Raw genomic sequence first — 15,052 nt, forward strand, 5'->3', positions numbered from 1 at the left:
TACAACAAATGCTTAACGATGTCCTCTGATAAGCCTTACTGCTTGACCACACTACCATAAATAGAGAGTGAGGTGCTAGCTACTTTACCTCTGCCTACGTTTTGGGTTCCACTGGACTCTATCCACACTATACCTCACTTTGGTATAGAATATACCTTCCCAGCTGCCTACACCACGCTCTTGCATCACAGCACCCAACACATAAGACCTACACCTTTAGCAACATATGCAATTACTATAAAGGTCCTTTCACACACCCATGCTTTTTCCAAAGCTCGTCTGGGAACACTTAAAGAGGCACATAAACATTCCTGCAAAGAAACCGCAAAGCAGCAAGAGTTATTTGTAGAAGTTACACTTTTTTCCAACCGTTACTTGACTAACTTTTAAGAATAAACTTTACTTTTCATTTTAGTAAAAGGTTTTACTCCGTGATATACCAAAATATTTGTTGTTCTATTTTTGGGACAACTCTTATAGTGTTGTGTCTTACCTACTATCTTTTTATTTTTTCATATCTGCTTCTCTCACTATGCTTCTTCCTTTCCTTGATTAATTGCCTCCATTTCATATGGATCATGAATGCACGAATGAATACGGTATAAACTGCTGTGGATTTGCCTCAATCCACTTTCAAGCTCAGGAATACCGGTAGAGTAACATGCAAGGAGGTTTGATTTAAAAGGTAAGAGATTTAGAGTATTGACGGCTTTCATTTTACACTCTCGTCCCTTCTTCATCCAGCGTTGCAGTTTACCTCTGTCATTTGTCTAATCGTCACGCACATGTGCAGTGAACGGATCCATGCGCATGCGTTTACTAGAGTTACTCGTCTGAAAGGCAAAGCAACTGTCAAAAATTCGCGAAGTCCGTGTTAGCAGCGAGAGAAGATTGTCCCAGCATACGACCAGTAGATCGCATTCTGCGTACCGTAGTTTGGGCGGAAGTGTTGCAGTCAGGCTTCCATGCCCTTCGCTGCCTTACTTGGTGAGAAAGATGCTGTGCGCTCTGCTTAGGTGGGGGCGTCCTCGGGTGCTGCACATTGGGAGGCCAAGTACGCGGAGCTTGGCGGGTGAGCAGCCGGCTGAGAATGGCCGCTACCGGGACACCGTGCTCCTGCCCCAAACTAACTTCCCAGCTAGGTTGTCCGGCGATCAACAGACGAACAGCGAGCTGCAGATCCAGGAGGTGAGCATATCAGGGATGTGGCACATGTCTTTAAGCGGGGCTTAAAGGGGATATGTTGTGGCGAGTCGTTGCTATGCATCCTTTTCTAACACCTACCCTGCTGCTCAGCCAGGATGAGAGCGGGAGTGCTTGGTGATCTAGTGGAATGCTGGAGTGCTTGGTGATGTTATGGAACGCTTGAGTGTCTAGTGAGGTGGAGAGTGTCAGTTGGAGTGTGTGGGCTGAGCAGCAAGGAGGCTGCTCCTTATGGGGCTATCCGCTATATGCTATTTACCTGAAACTTACAATCTCAATAACCTGTAACTTTTATGTCTTAATAAATCTTCGTTTACTACCTATTATACGGCTATATGGACTTCCTTACCTTTACAACAGTGGCCACGATTTAGAGGACAAACTACGCGTATGAAACTAAGTTGAGAACCACTGGAGAAACTGAGGCTGCCCGGGGCCCAGCAGGCGCCCTATCTCCTTTCTCCCCTCCCCCCTCCTTTCCTCTCTCCTCCCCCTTCTCTCCCCTCCCCCCCCTCAAGGATCTGTTTGCATTTGATCTGGCAGTGTCAAGTATTACTATGTCAAGGAACCGGCAAACATTCGTTTTGAAGGAAATGCACATGTCTTTTTTTTTTTTTACAGAAATGCAGGGTATCAGGCAAGCAAGTGTGACGGCAGTGCCGACATTGAAGGAAAACATGCGATTCAGCATGTGAAGCAGAATGACTAAGCCTTGCACAGTTTAGTGATTCTGAGTATATTGACTCTTGTGCCAGTAAGCTGCAGTATTATTTGTTTTATTAGAGCCCTGATGCATTTGGAGTGCGTAATTCTATACTTTGGGAACTCGTGTCCCCTGTTACCATTAGTACGCAATTTGAAAAGGCCATGTGTGGAGGACACTGCCTGCAGAAGTGAATGGTCATTAATGGTGTGTTGAAACGCGTGCTGGAGCCTTACTGTGGGTGCAAAACACACAAGATGATGGAGGGAATGTTGCACATTGGCAAAACATTCACCCCCAGGCACAGATCTGGGTTTAATCCATCGTTATTTTGCTCACCACGCCACCCCAGTTCAGACATGGCCATATGCAAATCAGTCTTGACCCTGTGCCTCAAGGGAACAGTCCAGCCCGAACTGGCAAGCCATGTCTTCCCTGGACCGGAATCAAGCATCCTAGGACCGGTTTCGGGGTTTCACCCCATTTCAGCCAGGATAGCTTGACTCAAGTGGCGTAGTGAGCACGGGACCCACGTCTGGGCATACCCTTCCCACATAGGGCGAACAGCAAAACACAAAAGATGATGGAGGGAATGTTGCACATTGGCAAAAGATTCACCCCCAGTCACAGATCTGGGTTTAATCCATCGTTATTTTGCTCACCACGCCACCCCAGTTCAGACATGGCCATATGCAAATCAGTCTTGACCCTGTGCCTCATGGGAACAGTCCAGCCCGAACTGCCAAGCCATGTCTTCCCTTGAACGGAATCAAGCATCCTAGGTCAAGACTGATTTGCATATGGCTGGGTCCAAACTGGAATGGCATGGTGAGCAAAAAAACGATGGATTTAGGCCCAGATCTCTGTACTGGGGTGAATGTATGACATTGTTCTGCATTCTGTCCATCAATAGTTCTTTTTTCATTTGTCACCCCGAGTGGGATGGGTATGCTCAGACGTGAGTCCAATGCTCTCTATGCCACTGGAATCAAGCTATCCTGGCTGAAGACGGGTGAAACCCCGAAACCGGTCCTAGGATGCTTGTTTCCAGTCCAGGGAGGACCTGGCCTGGCAGTTCGGGCTGGACTGTTCCCATTGGGCACAGGGTCAAGAATGATTTGCATATGGTTGGGTCCAAACTGGAATGGCATGGTGAGCAAAAAAACAATGGATTTAGGCCCAGATCTCTGTACTGGGGTGAATGTATGACATTGTTCTGCATTCTGTCCATCAATAGTTTTTTTACTGTGGGTGCGGCATTTGAAAAGGCTACGGGCCGGTCATTAGATGTGGGGTGTGCGCCCTCTCACCGTTTAGTTGTGCAGATTCCATGCGGCATTCAAAAGGTCCCACGAGTACTGCCGCGTGTTGCTTCCCTGGCGTGTGGAAGTGCAGATGGGATCGGAGTAATCCACGGGTGGCGATGGCGCCATTGTAATATAATTTTTTGTTTCTTTAAGGGTTATGATATGTTTTGTGTGTCAACAGCACGCTCTATGCATGCAGCACATACTGTTTTTATATGCACTCATATCTTTGTAAAGCGCTATGTTTATATGTGAATCTGTGCTCGTGTCTTGGCACAGTGCAGTGTTTACTTTGAAATGTTCTCCACAAGCCTTTGATTGCAGTTAGCTTGTTTCTCATTACTGAGTTCAGTAAACTGTTGGGACCTGAGCTGGATGCACACAAAGTGTTGTTGGTCTAAGCATTTGTAATAAAGAACTCTGATACTCAACTCAGCTGCCTCAAGGTCATCATTACAGTCTTCCAGCGGAGTATGCACGTGCTAGAGCATGCATGGGTGCGACCTAGGCATCACTGCTCTTCCACAGGAATTCTGTAAACACTGTGATGCACCCACTTAGCAACTTGCTCAGCGGTTGCGTGTATTGTTGCCACGGTGACTGCTGGGAGGCCAACAACTAGTCCGCGGATCAGTGTAAAGACTGCACGTAGCGGTGATTGCTGGAAAATCAAATTTGGACGGCTCCACACATACAGCTGGAATGCGCATCCCTGTCACTGATGAGGGATGTTTCATGAGGATCAAGCTTTACTGCTCCTCTTTGTCAGGAAATTAAATTGCAAGGACATGCGCGGAAACTGAAAACTTGTTGGCAGCATTGTCATTTGATGCGGGTATACAGAGGGCCTGCTACATGTTGAGTTGGTGAAGCCTGTGACGGTGTAACGTCTCCAAGCACCCAGTATTTAGTAAAAGAATTCAGGTGAGAGATCGCTCACCAGAGACTTTAAATGTAATTGTTAGATACTATCCTGTTCTCTCAAGACATGTTTGCTGTAAATTTTTTTTTTTTTTGGTCATAATGAATTTGCTGCACAATTGTATGCTGTTGTAAGCCATGGTTAATTTGCTGCCATGTATTTTTTTTACCATGTTTTGTCTGAGTGCATTATTATTTTCTTACCTAGGTGTATACTGCTATGTTTGTGTTGGGGGTCTAGTGTTTTTCCCCTGGTTTTGTGAGGTGTGTGGCATGTGATATGCTGAGTGATTGTATAGTTGTGTACTCTGGCATAGGGTTGTGTATCCTAGCATCCATTGCTTGAGATGTATGGTCCTGTCAGGTGTGTGAAAATGTTGTGTTGTACCGGTAGGTACCCTAGTGCTGCATTGTAGGGTTGTGTACCCTTTGCTGCATTGTACCTGAAGTGTGTTGCCTGAGACTTTTTTTCCCGTCAGGCGTACAATATGTGTGTGCGTTGTGTGCGAATATATATATTTTGTGTCAATAGTTTCCCTGAGGGAAGGGGATGGGTGTCATTTTAATGTATTTGCAATTAGTTAGTTTTAACCTGTATGTTCTTCACTTTTGCTTAGGATATTGGAGGATGTGAATTTATATTGTACTTTGTTTTATATATTGTTAATTGTTTTTCCCTAAGGGAAGGTGATGTGTTGTGACTTGAATTGATACTATGCACCCTTTCCCTTAATTAACTGCTCCCTGGTGCTCAGTCACTATGGGTGTGATGCAGTGGAATGCTGGAGTGCTTGGTGATGTAATGGAATGCAGGAGTGCCTGGTGTGGTTGAGAGGGTGTAAGTTGGAATGTGTGGGCTGAGCAGCAAGGAAGCTGCTCCTGGTGGGGCTTACCTAATAGTATCTTCTATACTTGGACTTTTATCTGTAATCTTAATAAACCATCCTATTCTACAACACAGCTACTGGACTTCATTACATTACAACAGGATATTATCAGGAACTGTGGCTCATTGGTCTTTTGTATTCCTGTGACTGATTAGGTGTTCATACTTTCAGAATTGCCAGTGGACACTACAAGCAGGGGCTTCAGAATAGTGGGGGATAAGGGTGTTTTGCTCACTCCCCAACCAGATTTTGGAGTTGGGGTAACACAGTGGACACTATCCGCACCTCCAGCCCAACACCCAGAGTGGAAACTGAAGCAATAGACAGCTTCTGAAAGAACCACTACTTCAGGTCACAAGCTACATACTTTGACCTCTTCTTGACTTAACACAAAGACAGTCAGATACAGGATATTACCGAAGTCCATCCCAGCAGATCACTCCACCATGTCCTCCTCCAATATATGCTTTCTCAGGACTATAAACTTTAAACAAATTATCTCAGAATGGCCATCCTGGTGCTGTAACCAGCAAAGTGGACTATGTGGTAAGAAATACTATAAATGGACCTACAGAGCTGTCAGCTTACTGAAAACCATGAACAGCGTGCCTCTCTGTCATACTTCATCCATCACACTACTAAGCGCTGCTTCCTATGACACAATAACTACACCTCAGTGGTCATGATGCACGACATGAGACCACTGGCCTTATAGGATCAAATTAAAGATAACACTTCCAACCGCACTCCCTATAGGATGTAGAATGATACTCATGTAGGCAAGAGCTTCAGTGCCCCACATAAGGGTTGTAAGTGCTATACAAATTACATGAATGTTGCAATACAATACGACTTGTCTCTGAAGCCATGGTGCACATTGCTTATCTCTTTGAATGAAGCACTGTAACCTGAGGAGCAATCTCTGGGGGTTGCAGGACCGCTGTGGTGTTGATTTGTATCTCGTATGTGGCTTGTGCAGCTGTCAAGTCTGCATTCTGTTTTGGAATGCTAGCTCTGCTCCTTGACAGTTGCTGTTACGGTCCACATCGAGCTGGAGGTCTTTCCTGTCGGTGGTGTATTTACTACAATAAAGTACTTGTTACTCATCTTCCTGCGTCTGGAGTACTTTACAATTGTGGCGACGAGCTGTTACACCACCCCAACGAACTTCTTCATTGTGTGTTCCTCGTTGGCTGTCTTCCATTTGCATCCGCACCGCTAGTTCCAGTGTTTCGCTACCTTTCTGGAGAGATTGATGGCGGTTGTCCAAACTCACTGATGCCTTCCCTTCGTCTTCTGCATTTCAGCAATACTTGACAGTTTAATGACGCACGACTTCCATTGTCATTTCACGTCACCTGCTCGCGCTTGCTCTGTTGTCTCTGATGCTGTGACGCTGTGTCTTCATGTGCGAGCAACACTGCGCGACTGATCCTGCCATTGTGTGATGTCATGACGTCCTGTCTTCTTATATGACCAACGCTCCCTCTGCTTGGAAGGTTAGCCCTCTAGTGGATACATGCTGCATGCTGCGTAACACCATTTTGTTTCCGTCTCCTGCTCCGATTTTGTCACGTTTAGCATTTCTAATGGCTACCTCCAGTCTCCTGGATTTCTTTGGACCGCTCTTCTCCATCTTGCTTCTGAGTTAATTTTTCTCCACAACGCCTAAATACCTTGGTAAGATTATGCAGATCTTATTGGCCTGCCGGTTATTCTTCCTTGCATTGGCCGTTTTTTTTTATGTGCACTTGGAGGGTGAAGAAGGGACACTGTTCAAACACTGAAACCATTTCCTCTCTGTGAACAGTGAACTAGTCCCTCTGTTGTGCTTTCCATTTCTCCATTGGAACTTATTCTCCAAAGCGTATATATATATATAAATACACACTCAATATGTGTGCACAAAACTTATCATTAAACCCACCCCAATCTTTTGGTCCTGCTGGAGGAGTCCTGTGTATGAAGTGGGTAGAATGGAAACCGTTTTCTAAATACTATATTGAGACTTTAGACGACCATGGAAAGATTTCTCTGGAACAAAAAAAAACACACTTTTTACATTGTATTGGTCCTGAAGGTTTAAAAGCTTTTACAACAAATGTCTAATGCGATGGGTGAGGAAGGGGATACAAATGTATTTGACTGTGCTATAGCTGATGTTGGTAGACCTTTTTCTCCTAAAGTTTGCATTGCCATTGTAAGATATAAATTCTTCCACAGAAAACAAGAACCCAATGAAAGTGTCGATGAATATGTAGCTGCACTCGGAACCTTATCTCTAGTTGCCAATTTGGTTCCTGCAAGAAGATCTCATCAGAGATCAAATAGTTATGCATGTTAATGATGCGTCTATCCAAGAGAGGCTATGGGTTAATGGGGATTCCAATTTTCAACATATCCTAGCATTAGTTAGGAAGGCAGAAATGTCCAAAGTCATACAAGCAGAATCAGATAGTAAACATAATGAAGTCGTCAACAAAGTTAATGCTGGCTCACGTTCTACTAAGAGCTCTCTTAAAACTGAATACAACCTAATGGATAAAGGTTAAGATAAACCCAGAGTCCGCACTAAAGAAGTTTTGAAATTTTTTAGGTGTGATAGCCAATCTCACCTTGCCAATAGTTAGTTTTGTCCTGCTTTTGTCCTGCTTTAAAACAAAAATGTTCATTTTGCCGCATGACAGTACTTTTTGCGAAGGTATGAAGAAAAACAATTGAAACAAAAAGTAAAATGTGTTGAAGATAGTAATTACAGTGAAGAAGATGCAGATTCGTCTTCACTTCCCAATGAAAAATGTGTTCGTAATATTAAAGATAGGGTAATTGGTAATTGACAATGTTAACAGTGTTTCTGGGGGAAAAAAACACTTTGTGTTATGACCATTGGTGGGGTGGATATTCAAATTTTATGCTGACTCTGGTTCGCCCTACACCATCATAAATGAAAATGTTTGTAATACTTTAGTTTCAACAAAGTTGGATTCAGATCTGGAAGAACCAGATATTTCTCCTGAAGGGTATTCTGGAGAAAGAATTGATTTATTACGTTTTTGCAATTTATTCTTTAGATTTAAGAACCTTGAAAGTCTAGGCAAATTGTATATTTTAAAAAAAAGGTCCTTCAGTTTTAGGTTGGTTTGATCAGGGTGTACTTGGTATTTTGCTGGACCTCAACAGCCCTGAACTTGTTATGGTTTTAGAAGAAGGTGAAGTTACTGGAAAGGATATGCTTAATAAGTTTCCCAGAGTATTTAATGAATACATTGGAAAATTAACTGGTTTTAAACACAATATTGTTCTTAAAAAAGATGCTTGTCCTAAAATATGTAAAGCCAGAAACATACCCATTACTGTCGGGAGGGAGGTGGAAAAGGAGTTGGATCATTTGGTCGCTGAGGATATCATAGAGAAAATCTAAATCTTCTAAATGGGTTTCTCTCGTTGTCCTTGCCAGACGTTCTAATGGTAATATTCGTCTGTGCATAGACTGAAGATACCTTAATAACAATATTCTCATCGATCAGTTTCCTTTACCTCGCAATTTCTTAAATGCTGGCTTCTGTAAAGGGTGCCAAATAATTTTCAACAATAGATCTATCTGCAGCATACCACCAAATTGTTTTACATGAAGACTGCAAGACATTTACTGCATTTATCACTCCTGTGGCATGTTATCAATACAAAAGAATGCCTTTTGGCCTAGCATCAGCTGCGGCTGTTTTCCAAAGACTTATGCACTCGTTATTCAGGCAACTTGATAACGTACAATGCTTTCAGGATGACATTCTTTTGTACGGGAAGGATAAAGAAGAACATGATTAAATTCTGAGCAAGGTGTTGGAGATCCTGTACGCAAGGTGCCTTACTGTACAATTTTCTAATTGTTGCTTTGCTAAAAATTCTGTAATGTATTTAGGTCACGTGTTATGCATCGATGGTGTGAAACCCAAACCTGAATTGGTTATGGCTATACTTTCTGCCCCTGCACCCAAAAGCAAAGAGGGCCTACGATCATTTCTTGGTCCTACAGAATTTTATCCCAAGTACATTAAGAATTTCTCTTGCAGAGTGTTTCAAATCAGACAACTTTTGAAGAATAAATCCACATTCTACTAGTGTTCTGAATGTGAGAGGGAATTTAAGGATGTTAAATCTGCCATTGCAGAAGCAAAGGTTTTCTGTAATAGAAAGGGAAGCCTTAGCCTGTGTGTGGGCTTTAGAGAATGTCAGAGCTTTTGTTTAGGGCAAACAGTGCGATATCAGAAGTGATCACAAGCCTTTGGTTAATCTCCTCACTACTGGTGGCATGATCAAAGCTTCAGCACGTATTGTGAGAATGTCTATGAGACATCAAGATTTTATTTATAAAATCTTTTATGTTCCTGGTAAGGATAATGTCTCAGCAGATTTCCTGTCTAGAATGCCTTTAAAAATTAAGGAGAACATATCTAATGTTTTGGATGATTTTTTATTGCTTTGGTACATGACAAAGGCATTCCTTTAATCCATTAACAGGTTTGGTTAGATGCATACCCTATAAACAAAGGGGACCCCTAGAGAACTAATGTGGGTAGAGTCAGGGGAAAATCAAGTTAAACACAAAAACTATACTCTACCCTTTATATTTAAACATGTACAGTGTATCATATACTTAAATACAAGCTAAAGACACTCTGGCTAGCCAGAGTGTCTTTAGCTTGTATTTAAGTATATGATACACTGTACATGTTTAAATATAAAGGGTAGAGTATAGTTTTTGTGTTTAACTTGGTTTGATGCATACACCAAGGATGCTACTGTACAAAAGTGTTTGTCTTTTATCAACAATGGGTGGCCCAGTAAAAATCTTTTCAGTACGGATTTAAGATGTTTTTGGGAAGTGCGTAATGAATTATCTTAGACTAATGGGATTCTATGGAGAGTTGATCAGGCTGTTCCTCCTTTCGAGTTAAGGGATTCTTTTGTTAAACTGCGTCATGATGGCCATTGTTGCATTGTGAGGACTAAACAATCAGTTAAAAATGGCTTTTGGTGGCCTGTTTTAGACATATTTGTTGAACACAGGAATTGTGTGATTTGTGCCAACGCTGACCAGTCCCTCAACTTTGAGACCCAACATGAGTACTCCTTGCATTCCAAATGGACCAGGGGAACCTATTGCAGTGGACATTATGGTCCCTGTTAGCAATAAATCCAAGTATGTCATTTCTGCCATAGATGTGTTTTCTAGATGGCCCATTGTTAAGATTGTGGATAAGGTTGATTCTGATGCTGTCTTGTCCTTTTTAGACACCCTTTTTACAGAAGAAGGAATACCTACCCAAATTATCACAGACAATGGTGTACAATTTGTATAAGGACTATTCTAACAGGTTAGTTTAGAAACATTGCACTACATCTTTGTATAATCCCAGCGGGAACTACATGATTGAGCATTTTATCAGGGTGCCCAAGGGTGCTGTTCAATCTGCCGGTATGAAAGATGGTAATTGGGAATAGCGTGTTCACAAAACTGTGTGGATGTATCGCACTACTATTAATTATATGACCGGGTGTACCCCTTTTGAAATCATGAGAGGAAGAGTTGCTAGAATGAAAAGGAATCCTGCGTGGTTAGTTGAGAGTACTACATCCAACTTGGATTTGGAGGGTGTGAAACAAAGGATCAGGGACACTCGCGAAGTGTAAAAGAGCGTGTATGATCACAAGAGAGGTTCTAAAGCAAACACCAATGTTGAGGTTGGCATGCTCGTCAAAGTCAAGAAACCATGGAAGGTAAAAAAAGGTGTTAGTCAATTTGTAGGTCCTTTCAAAGTAACAAAGGTTTTAAAAGATGCTGTCAAATTAAGTGATAAAGTTTGGAATCTCAAACGTATTGCTATTCTCAAAGGAGACAAAAATGTTTGTTAAAACTGCTCCCTGTGTTAAGAATAATTTGTTGGGACGACATTGATTCGTTATGTAGGGATATGGAGGTTAAGAACTCCTCTGTCAATACTACCCCAGTTGAACCCACGGTCTCCAGCAACTGCTCTACTGAGGAAGTCCGGAATGATTCAAACGTTTTGGTCAGAGGAATCGGAAAGAAACCAGTGTGGATGTCGGATTATACATCTTGAGTGTTTTTTTCCTGAAATTGCTTGGCATTTCTTTACTATTGTACTATTGTTTTTATTTCTGTTAATAAAAATATTAAGAGGGGTGTGAGAAGTTGGCCTGATGTATGATGTCATTAGTTCTAGTGTACACCTCATATCAGTCCAAACAACCCTTATGGTGATTGCTTGTAAAGTCAACCTTATAGACCAGCTATCCTAGTGGTAGTATGGTCAAGAGCAGTCTTAGGCTAAACTCTGAATGGCATGTGAAGCCAGCTGTGATACCATATATAATCCCTTGAATACCAAATGAAAGGACACCACAACAGATATATATATATATAAAATAAAGTGTATTTATTCTAGTCAAACCCTCAGCACTCTGTATGAGATTCGAGGTAAGTACAACACAGTCTTATTTAAGCATACATTAAGTCACACAGGTAAGTAATACAGTTAGGCCCCAGGGGCCACGCAAACCATATACTAAAGAAGTGGTATAAGGACCACTATCACGGAAATAGAATAGGCCTAGGCCTAGGGAATCGCTGGGGCTACACTACACTACCAACAGTTATGAAGTGGGAGGCCCACGGGATTCAGGTGCAGAGTGGAAACACTCATGCGTAATGCGTATAGTTGATAGAAATAGTACAGTTCTGAATTAAGCAGTTTAAGGACACTTCTGAAGCAGCTAGAGAGTCGAGACTCGGAAACTAGACCCTAGGATAGTCACTACCCTTGTGAGCACCGAAGTACCCAAGTTATCTATCCCACGGGCTGCGGGTGCATAGGTGTGAACTTGCGTCGGGTTTCGTCGTGGACTTCTATGGATGCCTGAAGGAAAGTTGCTGACAGGCAGTCAGTGCAGAGTGTCCGGTGGATCCCAAGGCCGTGATCAAGAAGGAAGGGTACCTGCAAGCAGAAGGGACAGAGTCAAGGTCACTAGCCAGTGACCACGTGGAACCAGGAAGGAACCAGGCGATGTCGTGAAGATTGCAGGTGAAGGTGAAGCTTGTCGCTGCAGCCACGAGGACCAGGGAACGTCGAGGATGACCAGGACCAGGAGGCGAGCTGTCCCACGAAGGCTTTTGCTGTCGGCGGCGTCGAAGTCGAACTAGGACTCACCAAGCCTTGGCAAGCGGAACCCACGAAGAACGGAGGACTTGCTTCTGGCGCAGACCAGGAAGGTCTGGGGTGCTTCTCTTTTGCAAAGAAGCGGGAGCCAGTCTGGAGGAGCCAAACCAGCAGTGAAGATTTCAAGGTGTGTCGTCACAAAGGCCGCTAGCCAACGGTCAACCAACCGGACAGACGCGGCAAGCAGGAAAATGCAGAAGGGCCCCACGCACGACTCGTGGAGTGTGGGGGGCTGATCTTCGGTGCAGATGGTGCTTGGGGTTGGGTCTTCTCAATCCCCGGTGCACAACTTCGAGGGTGCCTCAGAAGCTGCGCTGGAAGATACTCTCCACTTTTCCCAGGTAGCCGGTCCCACGTCTCTCGTCGCCTCCACGGATCTCAGCTCAGCTCGGCTGTGGATGTGGATCAGGGTCGGAGAAGTCTGGAAGTCAAGGCTCTGGTCGGGCTCTGCAGTCGGTCCCTCGTATAACTTCAGCAAAGCAAAGGGTAGTCTCTTGATGGTGCCTGTTTGCACAGGGTAGCCACTCCTTGGCCACAAGGGAGATTCTTCAGTCTTCTTCTTTCGTCGAATGTCGAAGGTCCAGAGTTTCTGTTCAAGTTGCAGGTTCAGGATAATCTAATCTCCTGGGGCCCAGCTACCACTCTTATACTAATCTGGGGGGCTGGGTTGCCTGCTAGGTCACGCCTTATGGGTGGGACCTGGGAGGGGGGTGGTTACACCCCCTTCCCTTTGTCCAGTTTCGCGCCAGGACTGGGGCTGGAGTGCCCCAGCACCGGTTTGAACTGGACTATGCATGGAACACCTTGTGTGCCCCAGGCATGTCTCATTCCTTTCAGCCCTCCCTGCCCCAATACACTAAAGTCTGTCTGGGGAGGTGCTAGCACCTCCCCAAGCAGGAAACCTATTGTCCAAGCCTCCCTTGCCGGGATCACTCCCAGCAGCAGGAGGTCAGACTCGTGTCTGTGGCAGCAGCATCCACTTTGTGATGCTGAGGCTTTGGTTAGAGTTAAACAGCAAAGCAGGATTTTAACATGTCTCTCCCTCTAGAAAGGTGGGAATAATATCCTCATCACCAGAAATGGTATGGGGGTATTATTCCAAAGTGTTAGACACCTTACACGACATGTTTTGATAAAGCCAAACCATAGTTACCATAACCGTTTAAGATTATAAGGTACTTTAAGAGTATATGGTAGGCTATATCATAGAACAGCTATAAGGACATGGTTCCGAAAGCTGCAGACAGGCTCAGCTCATGCTAGAGCACCATCTCACATGTTACCAAGCACTCTGCCTCCAGGATTGTTAAGGCCTGCCATAGGAGTGGCTGATAGGTACACATGTGTCTATTTTAAGGGTAGATATAGGTATACTATATCTAAGCAATGGGTGATTACACGACCTTGTCCCAGCTGAGTGATCAGCCAGTTGTGTCTGATTGGAAGGCCAGACCAGGGGTGGCATAATACATGCTGCAGCTCCTGGGAGGCCTAGGGTACACTTATGTCCTGGGTACCTAGGGTACACTGTACAGGGTCCAATAAGGTGATCCTTACCAATTGGGAATGTACCTAGGGTACATGGAGTCCATTTTAAAGAGAGAGCAGACAGCCTGAGACCCTGAATGGCAGGATCTCAGGCCAACTAAGTCAAAAAACCAGCTAGACACTAGGCAAAAAGTTGGGGGTAACCATAGCCAGATATCCACCTTCCTACAAGGGGAAGGTGTGTAGTGGTGATTTGTATCTCGTATGTGGCTTGTGCAGCTGTCAAGTCTGCATTCTGGTTTGGAATGCTAGCTCTGCTCCTTGACAGTTGCCGTTACGGTCCACATCGAGCTGGAGGTCTTTCCTGTGGGTGGTGTATTTACTACAATAAAGTACTTGTTACTCACCTTCCTGCGTCTGGAGTACTTTACAACCTCATAAAAAAAAGATATATATTTATTTGTGGTCATTGAAGTATTTAACCTTTCCTAGAATGAATCTGTTTGTCAATCCAGTGAAGCCAACAGAGTAAGAAAAGGCAGAAGATGCGGTTTTATGTTCTTTTGCTGCTGGCTCGGCTTGCTTGAGAAAACAAACAATTTTAGAGGAGGCTGTAGTAGACTATTATTGTAGGTCTTGCTGCTCAGCCGGAGTGGAATGTTGGTGCGTGGTTAGAATGGAGTGTTGAAATGCCTGAGGGTGAGCATCAGTTGAGGACGGGCTGAGCAGCAAGTGGGCTGCTCCTGGTGTGGTCCCCCTTGATACTTATCATCTGATTTATAAAGCATTATTCATATGCTACACCTCGTCAACTTCCATTTATTTCCATCATATTACATCTGGCGACGATCCGGAAGAACCAGCCTGTGCTGCCTTAACAGATGATTAAACAGAAAACTGAAATTACCTAAGGTATAGCACCTATGTTGAAACAGTAATCTACGTACTTAAGAACCTAACACCAGGGGCCCCACCAGTGACCACCATCGGTCGCCAGCTGAAGTGTGTCAGGACTCGAGGCTCTTCCCGCTACCATCCTCACCTACAGTTTGCCGGTTCCTGCCTTTTGTTCTTCATAGCTACTGGACCTGCGCCTGCCAGTTCCTGGGTCATCGGTCGCTTTTCCGTCAAACCAGGATCGGTATGAGAGCTATCTGAGGAGAGTTCAACAGACAAGGAAAACCGGAGCTCTAAGGAGAGTTCCGCTGGTAGAGAGAACTAGCAGGCATGAGAACGATCTCCACTTTTTGACAGGTCAGAGGGCCGTGTAATTTATTTGTCACAAGCGGGTGTAAATGGATGGTC

General features: G+C 44.1%; 2 protein-coding genes across 2 annotated transcripts in view; one reads left to right on the forward strand and one right to left on the reverse strand.

Annotated features, from left to right (window-relative positions):
• BPNT1 (3'(2'), 5'-bisphosphate nucleotidase 1) overlaps positions 1-772 on the reverse strand; it is a 217,449-nt gene extending 216,677 nt beyond the window's left edge. Inside the window, exon 1 of the mRNA XM_085612949.1 lies at positions 494-772. The gene's annotated coding sequence lies outside the window, so the exon portion shown is untranslated. The remainder of the gene's footprint in view (positions 1-493) is intronic.
• A 90-nt stretch (positions 773-862) lies between these two features.
• Positions 863-15,052, forward strand: part of IARS2 (isoleucyl-tRNA synthetase 2, mitochondrial) — a 551,921-nt gene continuing 537,731 nt past the window's right edge. Inside the window, exon 1 of the mRNA XM_085612944.1 lies at positions 863-1,188. Within this exon, the coding sequence (XP_085469070.1) occupies positions 997-1,188 (192 nt within the window). The 5' untranslated portion in view covers positions 863-996. The remainder of the gene's footprint in view (positions 1,189-15,052) is intronic.

This window comes from Triturus cristatus, chromosome 6, assembly GCF_964204655.1.
Source record: "Triturus cristatus chromosome 6, aTriCri1.1, whole genome shotgun sequence".
Taxonomy (NCBI): domain Eukaryota; kingdom Metazoa; phylum Chordata; class Amphibia; order Caudata; family Salamandridae; genus Triturus; species Triturus cristatus.